The 22470-nt window shown below is 39.1% G+C and overlaps 1 protein-coding gene across 1 annotated transcript in view; it reads left to right on the top strand.

The window, feature by feature from the left end:
* UBAC2 (UBA domain containing 2) overlaps positions 1-20264 on the top strand; it is a 90717-nt gene extending 70453 nt beyond the window's left edge. The window contains exons 8-9 of the mRNA XM_030458160.1: positions 14565-14687; positions 17653-20264. Of these exons, the coding sequence (XP_030314020.1) occupies positions 14565-14687; positions 17653-17760 (231 nt within the window). The 3' untranslated portion in view covers positions 17761-20264. The remainder of the gene's footprint in view (positions 1-14564; positions 14688-17652) is intronic.
* Positions 20265-22470: the final 2206 nt, after the last annotated feature.

Genomic DNA, 22470 nt, shown 5'->3' with positions numbered 1-22470 from the left:
TGTCTGATCACCCTCTCCAGAAAGAAATTCTTTCTAATGTCCAACCTAAACTTCCCCTGGCACAACTTGAGACCATGCCCTCTTGTCTTGCTGAGAGTTGCCTGGGAGAAGAGCCCAAATCCCACCTGGCCACACCCTCCTTTCAGGGAGTTGTAGAGAGTGATGAGGTCTCCCCTGAGCTTCCTCTTCTCCAGGCTGAACACCCCCAGCTCCCTCAGCCTCTCCTCACAGGGTCTGTGCTCGAGTCCCTTCACCAGCCTGGTTGCCCTCCTTTGGACCTGCTCCAGCACCTCAATCTCCTTCCTGAACTGAGGGGCCCAGAACTGGACACAGGACTCAAGGTGTGGCCTCACCAGCACTGAGTACAGGGGCAGAATCACTTCCCTGGACCTGCTGGCCACGCTGTTCCTGATCCAGGCCAGGATGCCATTGGCCTTCTTGGCCACCTGGGCACACTGCTGGCTCATGTTCAGCTTCCTGTCAATCCAAGCTCCCAGGTCCCTTTCTGTCTGGCTGCTCTCAGCCACTCTGTCCCCAGCCTGTAGGGGTGCTTGGGGTTGTTGTGGCCAAACGATGTGATAGGAAGCTGTAGTGGGGTGGGGGTTGGCCTCTTCTCCCAAGTAACTGATGAAGCAAAGAGAGACAATGGACTGTAGATGTGCCAGGGGAGGTTCAGATTGGATATTAAGAAAAATTTCCTTACTGGAAGATTGATCAGGAATTGGAATGGGCTGTCCAGGGAGGTGCTGCAGTCACCATGTAGGTGTTAAAAAAGCATGTTTATGTAGCCCTTGAGGACACAGTTTAGTTGGCCAGTGGTGTTGGGTTAGATGGTTAGACTTGATGATCTTAGAGGTCTTTTCCAATTCTGTGATTCTATCAAACCTAGCAGACAACACAGGGCTTGCGTTGCTCCATATGAATGTATATTGCTGATAATTTAATGAAAGTTCAGCAATTTAAAGTCTTTACTGAGTCTCCCCTGCCTGAAACATAGCTCTGTACTAATACACATGTTCTCATGTTCAGGATAGTGTAGTGCAAGTCAGTATAGCTTTGTTACCTTTAATGTGTGGCCATAATTAGAGGTGTGACTGAATCTTTTTTTCCAGCCTCTGAAAACATAATTCTGTTTTCCTTGATCTCTTAACATTTCATTCTGATGAAATTGTTCCTCAGGTGGAAAGAGCCTTATCTACTTTTCTCATTCCCATTAGAACATTAACATAAGTTTTAACATAATAACTGAAATAGAAATGACTTGATTCTTGAACATTGCTGTTGTAATCAAAAAGTGAATTGAAAGTGTCTGTTAGGCTACAAGCTGCTGGAAAGAGTGCAGCCAAGTTTCTTCAAATAAGAGGAAGAAGCCATTTCTAGTTATGAAGGACAATCTTTATAATATATCTTTAATTGTAAGAAGTGGTAAATAAGTTCAGAATGATAAATTATAAAAGAAGATAGCGTTTTCTTCTCATCTCTTCCTTTCCTAGGCTATGAGCAATGAAAGTGGAAAAATGTCTTTTCAGGTTTGATTTCAGAGCTCTTTAAAAAGGTGGAAGGGTTTAAGTAAAATAAATTAACACTCTATGAACATCAGGAAGATGCTTCCCTTTACAAGTTGCTGAAAGGCTTTCAGGATATCTTCATGTTTGGCTTTTAACTTGAAGGCAGTGTTTAGTTAATTGGTAGTGCTACTCTGAAACCAGTGCTCAGGAGATGATGGGTTCAACGTATCAATGTTTCAGAGAAGCTCTTCAGAAAAGATGTGTCATAAAAGCCATTAACCAACTTTTTTTTTTTTTAAATTACTTAGTCACAGAACTTGCTGGCTATCAACTAAATCACAAAAAGCATAATTTAGAAACGTTGAGATGCGGTTCTGAAAATTAGAAGCTGGCTACTTTTAATCCCAATGCTATTTAAAAGATTGATAATAATTTTCTGAATTGCTGTACTTCTGCAATTCTTTTGCCTTTAGACGCTTGAAAAGGTATAATTTGAAGGCTGTGGAACTGAGCAGATCACATTACAGGTGGCATTTAGATGATAATTTTACCCATGGGAGTGAAGATTATTTTACCTGTGGAAGTGGTAAAGAAGGCAGTTCACTTTCTTAGGGAGGTCTTTTTTTCTGAAACTTGAAATAATAAAAGCTGTAAAGTGAGTGTCAGTCATCCAATATGGATTTGAGTTATATTCTAATAGGATGCTGCACAGATTTCTTGCCATGCCAGTGTGCTGTCTGTAGGTAAAGTGCCATAGATGTGATAAATTAACATTTTCTCCTGCTTTCTCTTTTGTTTGGTGAGAGAAGTAAACTTAAACTTTCCTCTGTATGCCATAGTGCAAAAATTATGTTTAGCTGCCCCTTGAGAAGGTGCTCTGCTCATTATACCTGCTCCTTTACTTTTCAGCTTGTGAAAAAAGAGACAGTGGTGTTTCCATGAGTACTGGTAGCACATGGAAGGAGAACACAAGAATGTGATAGGTGGTTTTAATTTGGTTTCAACGTAGCCAACTGTGTTCTGGCCATAAGGAGGCCCACTTTGTTAAACAGATGCTTTTTAAAATTAAGTTTATTCTTCAAGCCTTTGAAGCTTGACAAGTTAAGCAAGCCAACACAACAAGAGTAAAATGCTAAAAAACTCAATCATGGTACAGTTTCTTTGCTGGCAACGATTTGAGTTTTATGTTTACCCATCTTTCTCTGATGGGTAACTTCAGCTGAAGTGTTCTGGTCTGGAAGAGCCTGAAGCACAGACCTTTTTTTGTGAGGGTTGGGTTGTCAAACATCCATAACTTCAAGGAGTAGGTTGAATACATGGTGGAATTTGAACATAAACCACCAACTTCATTTTTGATGTATCTCATCTTAGCCCTCAATCGTTCAGTGGTACTGTATTTGAATATGTTGTTAGAAACTGAAAAAACCTATTGTAATTTGCTAGCTTGTCAGGGGAGTGTGGTTACATGGTGACTGATTTTTTGTCTTGGTTTCTAGTTGCTGTGGATACAACCCTTAAACAGATGGTAGTATGCATATTGGAAACTTTCTGTTCTTTTTTTTTCTTCCACTTACAATCCTAAGAAATTATGAACTTGTCACAAATGGCAAATTACTGAGCATCACCTCCATTCACCTTTTGAAGTAGTTAAACAAAATGTGTGTTCATCCCCTCAAAAAAGACCAGCTAGCTTTTTTGTTACTGCTTTTAAAACTATAGTTTCTCCATTCTTTTCTTTCCCACTCTTGGGTCTCTTTTCTAATTTAAAAAATTTATCCCATTTTTTTTTCTTTTTCCTCTTCATATTGTTTCCTCATTTTCATTCTGCACTATGACATCTTCCTCCCACGTTTTCATCATTTCTTCCCCTTCATTTCCATTGTTTCCCATGCTTTATCTTTGCACTTGTGCAATACCCTTCCTCATCTTGGAGGAAGACACAATTGTTTTTGATCATGTCTCACCACCAGTAGTTCCCCACTGATGTATCATGAAGCTCATAGGATTTTGGGGATCTTGCCTCTCATTCAGACAGGATGTAGTTGAGATCTGCAGGCCTTTTGATATTTTATCCTCTCAATGCTGTAATATCAATGAACATTTTGGTCTTCCTCTCCTGCGTTTTCTATTTTTTAATAATTTCTTTTATTTCCCAGCATTTTTCTAAAATGTAACATTCTGTTACCCAAATGAAAGCCCCGTTGGGAAAAGGGAAGCAACTGCTGCATTTGTGCATCAGTGTGGTAGCAGGGGGTCAACTTGACTTTCACTTCCTATTGAGAAATGTGGAGAGAAACTGGCAGATAACCAAAATGCAAACAGATAAGAGAGGAGTCTGTGCCTAGGTATTAAACACATCACCATTGTCACTAAAGATAGATTTGTGGATGGAGGTGGAAATTTGTAGAAAAGATGGTCAGAGCCTTCTGTTAGCAGCTCAATACCACTTCTCATTTGAGTCCTCATCTCTTTGCTAGTTCAGGGAGGGGTGGGGGAGTGGGTGTATGAACCTCAGTCCCTTTATCTTTAATAAATGGTTTCTGTATCTACAGAGTATTTATTCCTTCATTCATGCTGAGCATCTTAAAGACACTATTGCCTGTTTCTCTTCAGTTTCTTGGCTCAGAAAAGAGCTTTGCCAGGTTGCCTCAGACTGTGTGATAAGCCTACAGTCATATACGAAAATACTCATTTTTTTGCCTCTTTTCTCCTCCATCCTTCTCTTTAAACAAATTTTTTAAACATAAACAGGAGTCTTTTCCCTCCTGTCTTTTTGTTCTTCTGTTCCAACTGCTATTACTTTTCAGTGAGGCCAGACTCCACTTTGATCACTCAAAACCTTCATGTGGGATTCTTCTGCTTACAACAACCAGACTTCTTCTATAGCAATGTGACTTCCTCTAATTGTTCATTTGTTAATTTCTTAGAAGTCTTTCTCTTGGGACACTGGTCTCTGTGAGTAGGCACACTGAGTGTCTTTAGCTATGTGGAATCTCATATCCTGAAAAGTGTGTAAGTTTTAATTTTTTTTTCAGCTGAGGATTATGAGGCTGGATTGTGAGTTACCTTCTGGTTATATCTAAACAGTAAACTCCTGACTTTGGAAAGAAAAATTAATAGAGCAAAGACTTTCATGGCAGAAGGATTCCTCCTCAGGAACCTTACCCTCGTTCACAATGGCAGAAAAACCCTCAGTGAATATACTTCCAGTCAGTCCATTTCTGCCTTCTCAAAGAAGTGTAAGAACCAAACCTGAGCATATTTTCCAGCTCTCCCACTGGCACTGAGAGATACCACTTCTGTGAAGTTCTTCTTGAATAACTTCAGAAGTTTGAGCACCAACAACAAATCCTTCAAACAGACATTTTGAACCTTGAAGACCTTCTGCAACCTCTGTACATTGCCAGGTTCATACAAACTCTTGTTCTCACAGCCAGGACTGGAAGCAACTTGCTCATATTTTTCTTCACATGTATTTATCATTGTCAAGGAGGAAGCTACCAGACTGCTTCGTGTAAATAAATGGGTGAAATTTTCAGCCAAGCAGTATTATGCAAAGTCTTTTTCTCTATGTTTTTTTCTTTCTAATTGGGTTTCCACTCCAATTAGTCTGTGTAACCTAAGGCTACTTTGGGGTTTTGTGACATAATCAAATAGAAACTGCCTTCAGCAATCTTGCCATAAACCTCAAAGAAAACTATACGTAAGGTACCAAATGTTACTTGAGCTTAGACTTCAGAGGCATAGGTTTTTAAGAATTCACATTGTATTTTAAAGATTTATCTTCACTAGTAAATGATTTACAGGTTTATTTCAAAGCACTAATGAAGCATGTGTGGTGTAGCAATAATCATTGTGTCTAAAGTTAGACTTGGAATTCCTTCATTCTCCACTTCCTCTAAAGCCAATGCACGTGTGGACACACCCCAGGCCTTTTTCTGAAATCACAGACAGCTTCCATTTTTATATAGAAAACAGTATCTTCTTCAGACCTAAGTGTGTTTTTAGCTCCTCCTTTGCTTTTTGACACTCTTCCAGTATTTTAAATTCTCTATTATAAATGTTTAGTAACATTTTCTTTGTGTTGAGAGTAACCCTGTTTTTATTTTGGTAGGGAAGCTTTACTCCTCTAATCTGTTGACTATAAAAAGGGTGTATACTGCTGATGTTGCCATTTGGGAACTCTTTGGTTTTCTGCTGTTTCATTTCAGTAACACTGACTACAGTTGATAATCTAGTGCTCTTTAGGGGTTTCTGTTTTATTTTTCTGATAACTTTTTTCATGGGTTCTAAACATGAAATCAAAAATGTTGAATTTCCAAGGTGCTGATGCAGGTAATGATAGTTTATGACTGTTTGCTCTACAGACTACCACTTTATTTTTCTGTCTTTTTCATAGAAATTGGCAATTCCACAAGCTGACAGACACTAGCACTTACTACTAGAATAAGGTGAATATGTCTCATTAACAGCCAGGTGTCCCAGTCACAAGGCTGAATGTCTCTTACTCCTACTCCTAGGTTGCACCCTGCTCACACATTGAACTGTCATTTTTTTCCTTTCACTGGAATGATAAAATTATTTGTCTGTCTGACTGGACTTTTGAGCTATAACCTTTGAATTTGGTTTAATATTTGTTATCAGTTTCTCTGGAGAAGCAGTGGTTGATACAGTGGACAGCTTCCTAAAGCAAAACACTGCTTTATATCCAAGCAGTTGGTTTTTTTTTGAGAAATTGAGTATGTTTATTCTCCTGTGTGAGTGTCTTGTATTATCTTCTCCTGACAGCTTAACTTGAAGTAGTTACCCTTAAGAAAACTCCTCATATACAAATCCCCCAAGCATTTCCAGACTATTTAATTCTCTGTTGCTTGATCAGTTCCTGTTTATGGAAGGGTTTTTTGGCTGCATCTGTCAGTTCATTTCTAGCTTTGACTGTGAGGTAAGTAAAGCCTGCAGTTTGGGGACTGGTTGTTTATTGGATTCCAGTGTTGCTTCTGTTGTCCTTCTAATCTGTGCCAAGTGAGTCTTGGTGGGACATCATCTTTTGTTCCTAGTGTCATCTTCTATAGCATACAGTAAACAAGAAGCATGTAGTTCTCATAGTAAATGGTCCATTTTAATATTCAGCTTTTCTGATTAGAACTCTGATATTAGCACCTAAGAACTGCAGGCCAGTTTCACCAGTTGCTCCTTAATGGAATATCTTAAGAAGCACAATAGAGGTGAGAGTTTCACCAAGCAGTGTTGCAGTTATGACACCTTGTATTTTAACTCTGGGATGTGAACAAATGGCTGCCCCTCCTGTTTGCAGCCAAAGACAGAACTTGAATCTTTGCAACCCAAAATGGGGTGATAATCTATTTTTCCCCTACATCATCTTAAACTAACCCTTTATTTACTCAATAAGTGCTAATGCTAGTACGTTGGAGAATTTGGGTTTGAGTTTGCTTTGTGCCTGCTGTTTGTTATCTCAGCTTATCAAATCAAAACTATGTTGGAACTCACTTTTCTTTCAGCCTCTACTTAGCTCCCTTTGAAAAAAATGGTGCAGAGGGAGTGAATGAAGGATTATCTGTCTAATCATCATGCTTAAATAACAGTCCACTATCAACAGTCAGCATCCATAGAGCCATGTAGTAAGGATTGGAACTGTCTCTGTTTTATGTAAAATGTCTAAAACAGAGCTAATGTTGTTTCCTCAAGTACAGACTCTGTGTCCATAGTGGTGAACCTGGCTTCAGCATTTGGCACATTGGACTCCCTGATTATCTCACTCAGCAAGCAGTGAATGCCTGATATAAAAACAGCTCCAAGTCATGCTATTCTTTTAAAATTCAGGTGGGAATTACATTCAACAGCTTCACCTCTCAGAAGGCACTTGCTTATCAAGATAAATTTTTAATGATGGGAACTTACTTTCCAATATATACCTGAGATTTTAGGGGGTGGGGGAAAGTGACAAGCCCCACTGCCAAGAACATGACATTGTTGTATGTTTGCAGCTGATGTAGCCATTAATTTATCTGTGATATCACAGTATTTATCTGTAGACAGCATTTATATGTGGTATCACAGTGCCAGCAAGAGCACAGTATGGATGAAGAGCAAGAAAGAAGCCAAGAAGTTTGGAAAAAGAAGTATGTTGAAGACCTTCCTCTGCTATCTGGGGAAGATCCCAGTCCCCATTTATTAGTGCAAATGGAGCCTGAGAATCTTGCTCCACACTTCCCTGGTATTATATGAATGAGTAGTATCAGTTTTCAGTAATATATTTCAGCTTCTGCTTGTTATATATCTTCTCTCTTCTTGACATAGTGACCCATCACTTTCTGGCTGAATTACTGTCATACTGAAAAGTGAATGTTACCACAGGGCATAGTTTGCTACAGGAAGGTACTTACCCTTCCTGTAAGAGGTGAAAATCAGAGTATTCTCTTTCACTGTTCTGAGCTAACCACCAATTTTTGAGAGCCCCTACACAGCTCTTCACTTACTGGCAGCCAGTCGTGTGTCTCAGTCAAATAATGACCCCCCTTCCTCTTGTGTGTGACAAGGCCAAGTGCTTGGGCATGCACAAGTACACGGGGAGGTGTTCACAACTCACTCCACCTCCCTTGAATGCAGTACCAGAAGCAACCATTCCCACCTCACCTCCAAAGAGCAGATGTGCCCCTCTGTTGGCATTTCTGGCTTCTGCTAATAGGAAGTCACCATGGCTGTGCTGAAATCCCTTCTGGTGTCTCTCAGGCAGCTTCAGAGGCCACTCCTGGGTTTCAAAGGAAATAGTTGATCAGACTTCAGAAAAGACCACATGTGAATTTCTCAATTTCTGCAACACATAAGCTCTTCTGGAACAATGCAAGCATCAAAGTTCAGGATGCAGCAACCAAGAGCTGGAGACAGGGCCTCTTGGCTGAAGAAACTTGTCTGTAGGACAAATTTCCAGGAGAAATTGGAATATCATTAGAAATTGCTGGAGTGCTTTCCTTGGTGAAAATTTCTTTGCATTATTAAGAATGATCCTCAGAATGTTATTGCTGTTACATTTCTACTCTCTTTCAAAAGAAGGAAGATATTAAAGTCAAACAAAACCAGCAGAGAACAAAAAGACCCCACCCAAAGGCAGAAGAGTTTTCTCCTCACAAAAAGAGGCAGGCTAGACATCTGATTTAAGTCTACTGGGAATTTCACCATTGTCTTTATTTTACACAGTGTCCAGGGAGCAGGTATTGTGTTGTTCATGACTATGTTATTTTGTTTATATCATCAATATGTGTACTTTAGAGTCAGTAATTTGTAGAAAAAAATTATGTTGAAAAGCATTTCTTTCAGTCCTTTTTTTTAAAATGAAGTTTATATGAAAGAAGTAAGGCAGCATTTATACCTGTACTAAGTAATGTCTCCTATGCAGAGTAGCAAACTAAGAATGTTACTTTAAAAGATGAAATGCAGAGCTATTTCCTTTTTTTTTTTCTTTCACTGTGGTTGTTATGTTAAGAAAAGGTGAACAGGACAGATATCAGGAGGTGCTTCCTGTTTGTGCAAACAGATGGGGAGTTGGCATTAACCATATACATGAGATAACATTATCAAAACATCTTAACCACATGCATCATTGTCAAGAGGATTTTTCTAAAGAATTTTCTTCGATTTCTTTTAAAATTAATCTAATTAAAGTATGTGCTGATGTGACATCTATTTAAACGAGTGCTTGTTAATAGCCCATCATAAAACATTTTAAATTATTAAGCTTTGGAGAAAAAGTGCTTTTGCGAAATATACCATGGCAGATATGTATATGGGAAGCTGGTAAAACTGTTTTTCTAAAAGAGAGGAAGGAGGTTATGTGAAAAGGCATAACTGGGGATTTAACAGGCTGTGCAGTCAGACATTTGCTACCTCCAGATACCTCTTCCTTAGTCTGTAAGAGAGGAGGATACTGCTTTCCTTGTAACAGTATTGTCCCAGACACCATAGAAGCCCCCAACAACCCAAACCAAAAAAAGACATCAAGGATGTGACCTCATAGAGCCCAACTTCAATACGTAAAGCTCTGGCAGCTATCCAAGACTAAGTCCTGTATATGGCATTTCCTTACAACATTTTCTGTGACCAAGAGCTTCCATTTTCCCGTTCCCGTTCTGGACTATTCTTAAATTTTATTCTTTGGTTGTCTAAACTTGTGATCATTTTATTATCTTCTTGTAGCAGAAGTTCAAACATCAGTAGTGTTCTCTTAATCCGCCTCTAGCAGTGATTTTTCAGAGACCAATAAAGGGATCCCCTGGGTATGTTTGTCTCCTGCCAGGCAGTAACAAAGAATTTATAATCAACTGATTCACCCATTGTTTGCACTGCTAAACCAAAGGAAACTGAGTTTTTCTTAGGTTAAAAAAATGCAACCTAGGAAGAACGAAAGTCTTGCAGACCTTTCTGAGGCAAGTCTATCACTTAATAATAATTAAGTCTATCACTTAATAATTAATGAAACAGTTTTTTTGTCAAGTGTTTTCCCTGCTGACATGTGGAAGACAATATTGCAGACAGGAATAAAGGCCCACTCACCAATTTGTACAGAGTATTTTTGTGAGTTTTAGTCAGGAGACTGAATTTCTGAGTGCATGTCTTTCTCTAGTAGCGCAGCAGCCAGGATTTCAAAAACATTTTGCCATGAACAGCAGTAACAACAGTAATGCCATGAACTGGCAACAGAAACTAGAAACTAGAAGTTCCCACTGCAGGGAGTGTGCAGGGGACTTGATGGGAACTTTCTGCCCCTTGACAGCAGTGAGCTTGGTACTGTATTAACACCATAAGCAGAGAAGGCCTCCTTGAGCCTCCCATCCTACATCACAAACAAAGCAATGGAGAAGTTAAATATATATATATATGTATTTAAAAATCCCTTTGCTGTAGTGAATCTCACATCATTCAAACAGATGCAAACAAGAAATCTAACATTTGCACAGATAACATGACAAGGGGCTGCTGGCCAGACCGCTGAATGGTGGAAGGAGTTGTGTGTTCCCAAGTGCATCAACAGGATCATCCTGTGCTGAGGGGCACTCTGGTATGGTACAGCAGCCTTGGACCAGACTTGGGGGGGAGGAAGAGCTGTAATTAATTAGAATACCTGTGAAAAACATTATTGGGGCCTCACCGACTTCAAGAGTTCCTTCAGGTGCCTCCCTTTGATCCCTGAACTTCTTGATCCTGAACTTCTTTATGGATACAGATGTGTCAAGCTGTATATCTCCCTTCCTGGTCCTGACCCACTGACTGGACTTCTAAGCTGCATCTTACACCTGTCTGATGACTCTGGCACTGCCTAGCACTCTATACATTTGGCTGTTCATGGTTGCTAACACTGGGCCTGCTCTTCTTACTCTGATGCTGTGGAAACACTGCATTTCAGTGAGGCCACTGCCTCTGCTTCCTTGTTGTCACCTTGCCACCTGCACTCACTGCTTCCTGATACCTAAGGTACAGGACAAAGAAAAATGTCACCTGAGATAACCTCAGTGCAAGACAGGAGTATTTCAGTAGTTAAAACTGGCTCTGGCCTGAAGGGGTTTAATGCATTATCCCTACCAAGACCTGAGTGAGGTTAAGTTCCAGCCCCCAAAACATTTATTATTAAACTTAATACTTTTAATAGCAAACCAACAAACCAGAGTCACAGAACTGTTTGAATTTCATTGAATGAGTTAGACTGGCAGACAGTTGTCACAGAAGGTGCTTTGCAGCTTACATACTGCCCTTCCTCACTGCTGAATTATTGGCTCCTCTTCTGTTTCTGTTTTGTACCACCCCAAAGAGCTCTGTTATCTGAGCAAAGGCTCCTGTGGAGGCCAAGGTGATGGGACTGAGCTCATCTCTGCTCATCTGTTGGGTGCCTATTTCCAAGGTTCAAGTATATAGTAAAACCTGTATATATTGCTTGCTGATTCCCCAGTATAGACTCCTAGATGGTTTGGAAAGCTCACTTAAATAAAATAATCAGATTGGATATCTTCATGGGAAATATCCTTGACATTGCAGAGCGGGTGTGTTAGCATGGTCAAAAGCCACTGTAGGGAAGGTCTGCAAAATAATTTTGATGAAGCAAAGTGGATTATTGGTCTGGAAATCTTCTGCAAGTTTTTTCAACTGGAATTTGTGATGCTTACTTAATTCAAGATATTTTTTGCTACTTGCTTTGGGTCAAGTTAAAATTCACAGATCTTCATGTGTTTCTGTTGTGATAGTTATGGTTGCCTGAATGTCCTTACACAGTCACCATTCACACCACAAATCCATGGCCTTGATATCCATCTTTTGTGGATCAGAGATGTTACCTGCACCTATTTCATCCTGACCTTTACTCTATGGGATTGGTCCCAGTTCCAGTCCCGTAGTTCTTGCTGCAGTTCCTGAAATGCTCTGTTCTCCCTCTGCTCTTTTGAGCTTGACTTCATGCATGTCCATCACGTAATTAGAGGCAAGGCTGTGAAGGAAAATAATTTTCTTGCAGTTAAAGATCAAGCAGCATGATGGGCCTGGTTTTGGTGCAGTTTGAAAAGCACTCACAGGTGAGAAGTGTCGGGATTAATCCTAAACTTTGGTGTTCACGTACCAGTAACAGATTCAGCCTTTAATAGTACTCATCACTGTATGTTGGATTTCCTCAGTAATGTGTTTGTCACAGTTTTCAAAGGTAATTGAAATATCCTGAGGGCAAATGAAAAACATCTTTTCACAAATATTTTGATAAAATTTGCCTATCTGTTATTTCTATAAAGAGTTCGTAGTCTTCACATGATACTTTTCTGAATACATCAGTCTATAATTTACCAACATATCTGCTTTAAACCTTCAAAACTAAATAGTTACGTTAATAAGGATTCAACATTTCTTTCCTGAAAGTAATGGCTTCCAAATGCATTAATTTAAAATAGATAGTAAGTTTAGGTTAAGGAGACAGACAAAACTCTTTGTAGTGTTATGTGACAGTGCACAGGACAGAGAGGATGCAAAACCAAGCTGGAATGAGGAGCTGCTCAGTAGTAAAGCTGATGGCAAGGCTGGAAAGGAACATTTATTTCAGTCTTCAAAAACACGAGAATACTGCTAAATTAATGCATCTATTGTAGAATTTATATTTTAGGTATATTATTCTCTATGATTTCTGGCAAAAGAAGTGTGTCGAAGTTCTGTTTGTGTGACTTTTCAGCTCATCTGTTTAATGTGAATTACTTTTGGAAGCATTATTTTTCTCCCCCTCAGGAATTCTTAAATGAATAAAAAAAGGCAAAGCAGCATTAATGCAGGGTTCTTGCTGAACTATAGAACTTAGTAGGTTTTTGGAAATTCAGAGTTAATCAATTAAAACTCAAAATAATTCTGAGTTGAAGGAAATTATAGATGGGGAAGTACAGGATGTGATTTTCCAAGACCATGGAGTAGTGCAGAAGTGTCAATAGAAGATCTGAGATACTTCTCTAGGTTTAAGCTACAAACCAATTCTCTTTGGTTTTTTACTACACTATGCAGTTGAGCTAACAAAAATGTTGTACAGAATCCTTTGGTAAAAACCTCATGACTTTTAAGAAAATATTTTATACAACATGCCTAATACAAATGTAGATGCATAACTATTTTTAAAATTCAAAATCACTAAAAGTGGAAACTATGTCTTGAAAACAGGTGATGACTCCTAGGACAGTTTCACAGGGAAAAATGTGCTGTAGTTTATAAAGGACTGGAACATGTGAGGAGCAAGCATTTCACATCTCCTGACTTCCCAAATGCTCTTTGAAGTGTGCTATTGCACTGCCCCCTGCAGGGTCTGGAGAGAAAGGAGGAAAACAAAGTAAAGGGCAGAAAAAGTCGTATTTCTTCTCTTTTTTTGGTCTATGAGCAGGTTTAGCTGCTGATGGTCTGATTGACCGGAGAGCATTTAATTCTCTAGGTGTACATAAAGGCAGGAAGAGCCTTCGCTGAGAGGGGAAAAGAAAAAAAAAATATCTTAAGAGGAAAGTCTTCTGAGAAATGACAGTATAGAACTAAAATAGAGCAAGTAGAGGAAGGAAGCCCATGTCCTACATATACAGAAAGGGAGGGGGATCTTCTCCATAGTAACGGAGAGAGAAGGGGTGGAGGAAAAGGACAACAAACTGCAAAATATGTTTGAACAAATCATATAGGAAAAAAAAAAGAGATTCAGGGTTTGTGCTTCATCCCTGCTTTCAGGACCTGTGGTTTTGATGTAACAGAAAATCTCTTTAAAATGTTTTTTAAGCCAATAAAATTAGGTTAGTTCTGGACAATTCTAAAGCTTTTACTTTAGTATTTGTACTTATTACAAGACTTGAAGCTTGGTTGTTAGAAGAAAGTTTTAGTTGCATGATTTACACCATATTAAGCTAGGGTTGTATGTTTATATTATTACTATGTAGCTACAAAATGTTTTGGCACTGGAATAGTGCCAGATTTTGCCATGGTACATGAAAGTTAGGGTAGGTGGGTCTGTGTGTCTGTAAGGATTGCACTGGTGTTACAGAAGTAATCACTTGCATGGAAATCACAGGTATCCTGAAGGCTGAGGTTATTCTGAGCTTTCTGATGCTTTGCTGATGCACTGACAATGCAGTTTTTATTTTTGCCCCCCACTTACTTCTTGCACTCTGTTTCCCTGGGTCACTCCAGTGGCAGTCTTGCAAAGCACTGGCAGGACCTGCTGTTGCACCTCTTGCCAGACAAATGCTTCTAAGCAAAGACAGCAGTGCCTTCAGCCTCAGAAATCCAGCACTGTAGTAAAACAAGTATTTCACAATGTATGTGAAGCATCCTTTCCTCCTCCTGTTAGTGCTGTTCCTTGATTAACAGGGGTACTTCTAATAGCTTGTAAAACAGTAAGTGGCTATTTTGACTTTGCCAAAGACTGCAGCAGGTTTTGTTGTTTAAAATATTCTCCTTAAATGTTAGCTTTTCATATTTTGTGGGATGGATGATCTTCTTGTTTAAAGGTAATGTGTTCTTTTTGCAAAGACTGACAGCAGTGTCTGGTTTCAGGGTGGGATGATAAACTGGAACAGACTGTTTCCTCCTTTACGTCACAGACATAACGCGAATTATCAAGATCATCGCCCCTCTGAACAAGACATACCTCCACCTACTGAGGTTTCTGAAGAGCAGGTAAATGCTTTTCTGTCTTAGAATGGCATTTAAAAATGGGTTAGGAATTATCTCTAGTAATTTTTTATCATCTGTTGACGTGGTTTCTTAAACATTCTCTATAGCAACACGAATCAGAATATCAGATAGTGGTGACAGTACAGAGACAGCAGATTGACATTACCATCAAAACCAGAGCTACAGTTCAGCTTGGGAGTTTCTGCTGTTATGTGTTTATGTGTAACTCTGTTGCTCTGAGTTTATGTGTAACTGTCCTTTGTTTGGGAAGATGAGATGGTATCACTAGTGGGGGCTATTCAAATCTGTTAAAATAACTGTTTCAGAGAAGGAAAAAGGGCAAATAGATTTAATTTTTTGTGTTGTTGACATACAGGTTTTCTTTCACTGTAGTCTCCAGCTTAAGTTTCCAATTCAGTCATGTAGTGTTTTGGAAATAAGAATGTGATGCCTCAACACATGCCTTGTGTAAAACTTGGATATTTCCCTCAGTAATGTAGTTGACTGATTTCACATACTGATGCCACAGAGAAGTTTGTGTCTTTTCTGTCAAATATAGATTTAGATTTAGTTTGTAGGTTTAGACTATCTATAGTTTTGTTCCCAAGAGAGAGAATGATTTACTAGGAGATCTGAGAATTTAGTTTAATAATAGTCTTGTTTCTGTATTCAAGAAAAAGCCCATGCCAAAGAATACCTTTGGCCCCCTACTCCCCTACTCAAATTCAACTATGGGGTGAATCATAAGATTTCCCTGCTGACTTGGTTTGTTTATTTGTTCTATTGACAAATTCTGATTATGGGAGCTTTTATTGTTGGGCTGGAACTAATGAAATAGTTATTAGTCTGTCTTACACTGGTTATGAAAGCAATATACACATACATTTTCTCATGCATTGAAATAGTAAAGGTCACCTGGTTGTTGTCATTTGTGATGCTAACTACTTACCCTGCAAAACCAAAAGTAATCCAAGTACCTTTGATTTTTCTGGACTGCAATGACACCAACACAAGTTGTCTCAGAATGGCAGAAAAACAAGGTTTTCTTCTTTAGATTAAAACTTGCAAGCATTTGCAATGCTTTTGGTACAAAAATCTCAGCATTTCTTGTGGGCTTTTTAGCACCTGAACTTACCATGACCACTCTGTTATCTCTCTGTTTCCTGGGGCTGGATTCAGTTCATGTGCTTAAAATAGATAAAAAGAGGTTCTTGTTACAATCCCCATCTTACAATTGTTGTTACAATGATGCTTGCTGGATATTTCTGTAAATGGGAGTATTGTGGTACCATCCACCACTTCTTAAGGTTAGAATTCATGGCAACTCTAGTAAAAAACTCTTCTGAAGTATATTTCTGTGGTTAGCTTTTATTCCACTGCCTGCCCTGTTTTTCTCATGAAAAACACAATCAGATGAAAAGTCAGAGGAAACTTCAGAAAGTTAAAGGTCCTGAAATCCAGTTTGAAGTTACACTGGTGTTGCAGAGGTGTAGATAGTTACAATTCATTGCTCTCTCTGCAAGAAGGTGAGAAAATGACATTGTTTTCTACTGGGGGGAATAGAGGGAAAGGTAGAAAAATGATCTGTACTGTATTTGATACTGTGACAGCAAAGATATCAATTTTCAGACACTTTATAACACCGTATTTAAATGAAGAGGATGCCACCTCTGGACATACTTGGCAGTAGCCTATTCCTCAGTAAGCCACCAAACCAGAGAAGATTAAAAATCCTGAAAGTTCTGGAGGTGTCTTAGAGGAAGGAGAGGTTGATTTAAAGCACCTTTCATTGAAAAGGCATTTATTGTACTTTAATACTATGCACATTGCTCTTGCACCCTGGGAAGAGTCCTCCTGAGGTGTAAACATCCTCTGCTGCCTTCCTGCTCAGCTTCTTTCTGCTGCTGCTGAGGGCTCTGTACCAGCAGAGGAGGAGCAGTGGCATCTCCCAGACAGCTCCTGGAGCCCAGGACTTCCAGGTTCAAGAGCTGTGGTGTCTGCTCACAGGTCTTCTGGAGCATGCTGAGGAGTGCTTTATGCTGCAGGTGGCCACATTTTATTTTACAAGGTGTGTCTGGCCCTCACCCTTTCTTATCTCCTCTCTGGAAGATTAAATATAAAAGTGAATGAGTTATATCGTGACTTTCAGTCATACCTAATTGAGAACTGTTCATTTTAAATGAACTTTAGATTGGAATTTAGCCATAAATTGAATTTGGATCTACTTACATTGCTTTTTACATGTGGTAATTTGAATATCTGTTAGCAAAAAGGTTAGGTGTTGAGTGCAGCATAATATTATCAAGAGGGACAGTCAAAGTGGTTACTGATTACCAAAGTCGCTGCCTTAACACACCCTTTCCAGGTAATCCTTCCAGGTCATTGACTTACACTATTTGTTTTGAGATTATTTAGAATTTTATCAAGAACTTCACTGTGAATTCATTCAAGTATTGTGCTGCCTCTGTCTTAAGGCTTAACCTTCATGTTTTGGTGAACGATTTTGATTTTTTAATGCCTCCTTGATAAGAAGGTCTTTTCAAGGAAAGCAGAGCTAAGAATGTCTGGACAGATTTTTGCATCTGCTATAAAATGCCATTTTGCTCAGTCTTTGAGGTCCTATTCTTCTCAATAGCAGCAAGCCCCAGGGTCAGAGCAGTTTATGTGTGGTGGTGCCATACTTTGTTTTACTCTTCTTTCAAAACTGGACCATCTAGGGAAATAGAGGTGTGTTTTTTTCAGTTGATTTTGAATGAAGTACCATAATGCAGTCATCTCTTTGGCAGGGTTTTCCAGCATGCTGTTCCAGATATGTTTGTGTGGCAATGCATAGCCACACTTGCTTACTCTCTGGGAGGGAAAGCTTTTGAACAGCCAGAGCAGTGGAAAAGTGATCTCCAACCCTGCTAACATGTGCACGCAGTGTGAATAAGCCTCGGGTTTTCAAGAGGTGTTATTTCTTTTCCAGGTTGCACGACTTATGGAAATGGGATTTTCCAGAGGAGATGCTCTAGAAGCTCTGAGGGCTTCAAATAATGACTTAAATGTAGCCACTAATTTTCTACTGCAGCACTGATGGTTTTCTGTGTGAAGGAACTTCTCGTGATGGGTTTGTACACGTCCGAAAGAGGATCAAGGCCACCTGCTGGACAGACTGACAGGGATCGTTCCCCCAAGAGCATCAGGAAGGAGGAACTGGGCTTCTCATGACTGGTGATTCAAAGTGATGTTAATGAATGACATGAGCTGTTCCCAAGCCTTCAGATCACTTGTGTCTAGTCTGGTTTTCCTTTTCATAGTAACTTTAGTTTCTTCTTGTTACTGGATATCACCGAAATCTATTTTTAAAATAAAGTAGGTGGGTTTTTTTCTTGTAAATCCTTGTTAGACATGTTATCAGGATTAATGACTAGGAAAAGAAGCTCCAACAACTGCAACAACTAGACTTACCTATGAAGAAAAATAATATTTTTTCATTTACCAGTCTAATTTTTCTGTCTTACATGTGATTTTGCGGTTACATGATTTCTGATTACAGTAATAAGAGGTTTGAAAATCACTTCAACTCAGTAAAGGCTTATGGGACTACTGTGACATTCTTCAGAAAGTTTTATTAATGCCTGTAATATTTTCTTTCTTGAATTCCTTTTAAAATAAAAGTTGTCATTCAGCACATAATGCACAGATAGGATGCGAGAAAATTCGTGTGCGTATTGCAGCCAATGGTAAGTGACCACTGTATATTTAAGTTTTACAAACTGAGTAAATTGCTGTTCAGGTGCAGGACATAAAGATGCTCAGTGGAAGCAATAGAGGTGAATCAAGCGATACAATAAGATCAAAACTGAAATTACTAGAATGACTTCTGTGTCTGGTTCAGACAGACTTCTTTTGTTTTGGATGTATGCTCAGTGACCTATTTGCTGGTTTCATTTTTTGAGCTGGCTACATACTCTCTTGAAAGAAAATGATGAAAAGATAACTTTATATAAAAGTTCTAGTTTTCTACTGTTATAGATGTGGATCACCCTGCATTTGCTGAATCCTCACTGTCTGAAGCAACTTATTGTTGATCACGGACTAGAAAATTAACATTAAAGGTGACTCAGGCTAACACAGGAGGTCATAGGACACTGATGCTAAGGTTGTACAATGTTCTATTTGGGTCTGGAAGTTTAGGTTGATAAATAAGCTTACTTGGCTTGACTCTAGGAAGTGCTCAGTATTAGCACCTTAGGAGTTTCAGGAGGTGGAGTTGAGAGAGGGGAACATCTCTGTGAAACCAAGCTGAAGTAATATGGAATTCCAGGCTGGGACTCCTTGAAGCCAATCTACTCATGTATCTCCAGCATTTAATGTATGTTTCTGCATGTATTTTCTTTTGTACATTGTGTGTGTATATGTATGTGTCTATTTGTAAACACACAGGCATTTTAAATACATACATACATTAGGTGTAAGAACGAGGTCATCAGAAGCATAGCAAAGGCAGTAGCATGTGCAAAGGGGAGGAGGTGAGAGGATGCAGGAGAGAGAAGGATGTTTTGAATATCCAGGTGAACATGTATGTTCCAAAGCACAGTTCCTACATAGTCTCACTTGGCCTGGAAAATACAACAGGAAATTACAGGACAAGGTTTAGGGAAATATCTCTCTTTTTTTTTTTTTTTTTTTAATTGACTGGTGAAGCTGAAAAAAGTCATTCAGGCATACAACTCCTTACCCAGAAATTACATCAGTTTTGTGCAACTTTTGGCACGACATGGTGTTTAACAAAGCCAATGTCCTGTATGTATTTTTTAGTGTTTTCCAACGGGTAGAACAGGTAGAATAGGGGTTGGGTGTTTTTTAGTGACTGTGTGTTTTCCTGGGTTTACACCAACCTCCTTCAGGGCTTGGCTTGCTGCTATGATCACATTATGTAGGCAGGTTCTGCTTTTTTACTGAAAGCTTTTGGTTTTGTGAAGCTGAGTGGTTCTGTGTGTGGAGGCTTGGGACGTTTCTGTACCCAAAGAACTCCTGAAGCCTGATGTCTTACAAAGGAAAGGGCAAATGTAAGAAAAAAAGCCCTACAATAATCTGTATATGCAAACTAGTTAAATGCTTTGAAACCAGTACAGGTTTTAATTTTGAAACAGACAGATTCTTCCATCACAAATATTTTCTTAAAAGTAGCAATAAAGACTAGTGGGTTACTGAAGAAGTCAAATTTTATCTGTAGGAAATAAAGGTCCACCCAGCCCAGGGTAAATTAAATATGAACTGTACCCTTTCAGGCATCCCCCTGCTCTAGAGATGAGCACAAAGAGCATCTATTCCTTGGAATTTTAAAACATGTCAAGTGGCACCTGGGACATGTAAGTGGATATTCTCCAGGTCTAAATACTTTCTTACTTTTGTCTATACAAGGAGTATCCAAATGTCACGTTTGTTTGGAGAACCCCATTTTGCTGGGCATTCTGCAGAACATCAAACATAAAGGGTAAAATTCAGGTCTTGGTGATGTCAGTTGAAAACTCCCCTTGGCATCTGTGAGAATAGTTTGTGGTAAAAATGCTTCCAGGATGTGATTTCCAGTTAGGAAAGAAGAAAGAAGAAAGAAGAAAGAAGAAAGAAGAAAGAAGAAAGAAGAAAGAAGAAAGAAGAAAGAAGAAAGAAGAAAGAAGAAAGAAGAAAGAAGAAAGAAGAAAGAAGAAAGAAGAAAGAGAAAGGAGAGGAGAGGAGAGGAAAGGGAAAGGAAAGGAAAGGAAAGGAAAGGAAAGGAAAGGAAAGGAAAGGAAAGGAAAGGAAAGGAAAGGAAAGGAAAGGAAAGGAAAGGAAAGGAAAGGAAAGGAAAGGAAAGGAAAGGAAAGGAAAGGAAAGGAAAGGAAAGGAAAGGAAAGGAAAGGAAAGGAAAGGAAAAAAGAGAAAAAAGAAAAAAAAAGTAGTGGTAAAAGGAGGGGTTGTGGGTGCTGTTGGTGTGCAAGAGCCACAGAACAAAGATTCACATGTTGGAAAACTCTAACTCAGTTACCAGACATTAGTAAAATTTTTTCATGGACCATTTCTGAGAAGGAGAGGAGTGTGTTTTTCACAGCCTACACAGTTTTCGTCCAGTATGGTTTTGAGTAACCTCATTGCAGTTTCTATTTTGTGTGTGACCCAACATTGGTTTTTAGGCAGTGAGAGAAGGCAGAGTATTTTTTTATGGAGAGAATTTTAAGCCCCTAAGAAATTCACTCTGGTTTTAGTAAAGCCAAGATTTGGTATTTTGAAATAAAATCAGCTGCTGCTGTTAAAATTTCTCTACTAGACTAGGAATGAAATTCATTGGGGGCTTTCCAGATAGTTATGTGATACTTTGAAATACACCTAGAGGGAGGTTCTTGGTGGAAATCTACCTGATAAGCTGCCAGGTTCTCAAGCCCTGCTTTTCTACTAAGCCTCAGAGTGACTGGGCTGGGTACCTACCAAATCCATCCCCTGCTCCCCAGATGAGTGTTAAAGGTTGCCTGCAACTTTGGTCAGCACGTGGACTGTCACAGCTGAGTCCTGCACCCACCTCTGCTGCCCAGCCCTTGTTGGTGCCTTTGTGAACATGTGGAAAAAAGGTCTGGTTATTTTTGTCTGAAAAAGAAGAAGAGGCAAGGTACTGGGCAAAGGGCAATGAGTTTTGCTCTCCTGTTGGTGTATATATATACATATATGTGTATATACATATATATGCGTGTGTATATATGTATATATACAGAGAGTGAGTATATTTATGTATTGATTTGATGAACTGAACTGGAGCTAAAAGTTTGTTGAAGAAAATTAAAAGTCTGTATTCAAAGACTCCCATCTCTCACACACGTGTGTATTTGGGGTGTTATGCTGGTTTTGAGGCACACAAATTTGAAGACACTCAGAACTACAACTCTCATGTTGTAGGGGAACAGCATTGGTTTGGGGATAAGTAAATGCATGGTATTTGTTTGAACTGAGAAGTTCTGATACATAAGTGCCATTAATTTCTTGTGTGTGTTTTTCCACAACAAAAATGTAAATGAGATTAGCTTTAACTGGGTAGTCATAGTAATAAGTAATTTATGTTAATAAATATGAGTACTCCTTTATTAGGAGAGTCACATGAAGACACAAACACTATATGCATTTATTTATATGCATACATATATGCATATTTATATATATGTGTGTGTGCTTAACTTAAAACCCACTGGGTTTGGCTTAATTTTTGGTAGAATTGCATTCCTCCTGTTTCCCTATATAAAGGGGTACTTTGACCATAGGAAGTCCACTCTGAATTGAAACTCAGAGGGTGGATGCTACCAATTTCAGTCCATATATAAGCCAAGAAACAGATAATGGGAGCAGGTTAATGGGACAACCTGATGAATGAGTGGGCCTGGTGAAAATCTCAACAGATTGTTAGTTCACTGGTTGTCATTTTATTTTTTTCCAAAAGGGAGTTTTAAGAGGAAACGAGAAGTTAACTGGACTCACATGTATTTGTAGAGGCCTGTTTCCAAATCAGAGCAGTAGCATGGTGAAAGCAGAAATACATTTACTTGAAAAGTGGATGAAAAATTTCAGGCTCGTGGCTGAACTGAAAACAGGACTTGGCCTTTTGAACAGAGATAAGTAGGAACCACAAATATCACTTAAGACTTGAGCAATTTGAGGGAGGTGGAACTGAGCAAAAACAGAGTTTAGAGAAAAGCAGAAGACAGAGGGCAGAAAGAAAAGCCCTGCTGAGAGGAGGGGGGTGGGATGTCACATTGCACTTAGATCAGCTTTGAAAGAA

Source organism: Calypte anna, chromosome 1, assembly GCF_003957555.1.
Source record: "Calypte anna isolate BGI_N300 chromosome 1, bCalAnn1_v1.p, whole genome shotgun sequence".
NCBI classification, from domain to species: Eukaryota; Metazoa; Chordata; class Aves; order Apodiformes; family Trochilidae; genus Calypte; species Calypte anna.
This window is presented reverse-complemented; position numbering and strand designations above follow the sequence as displayed.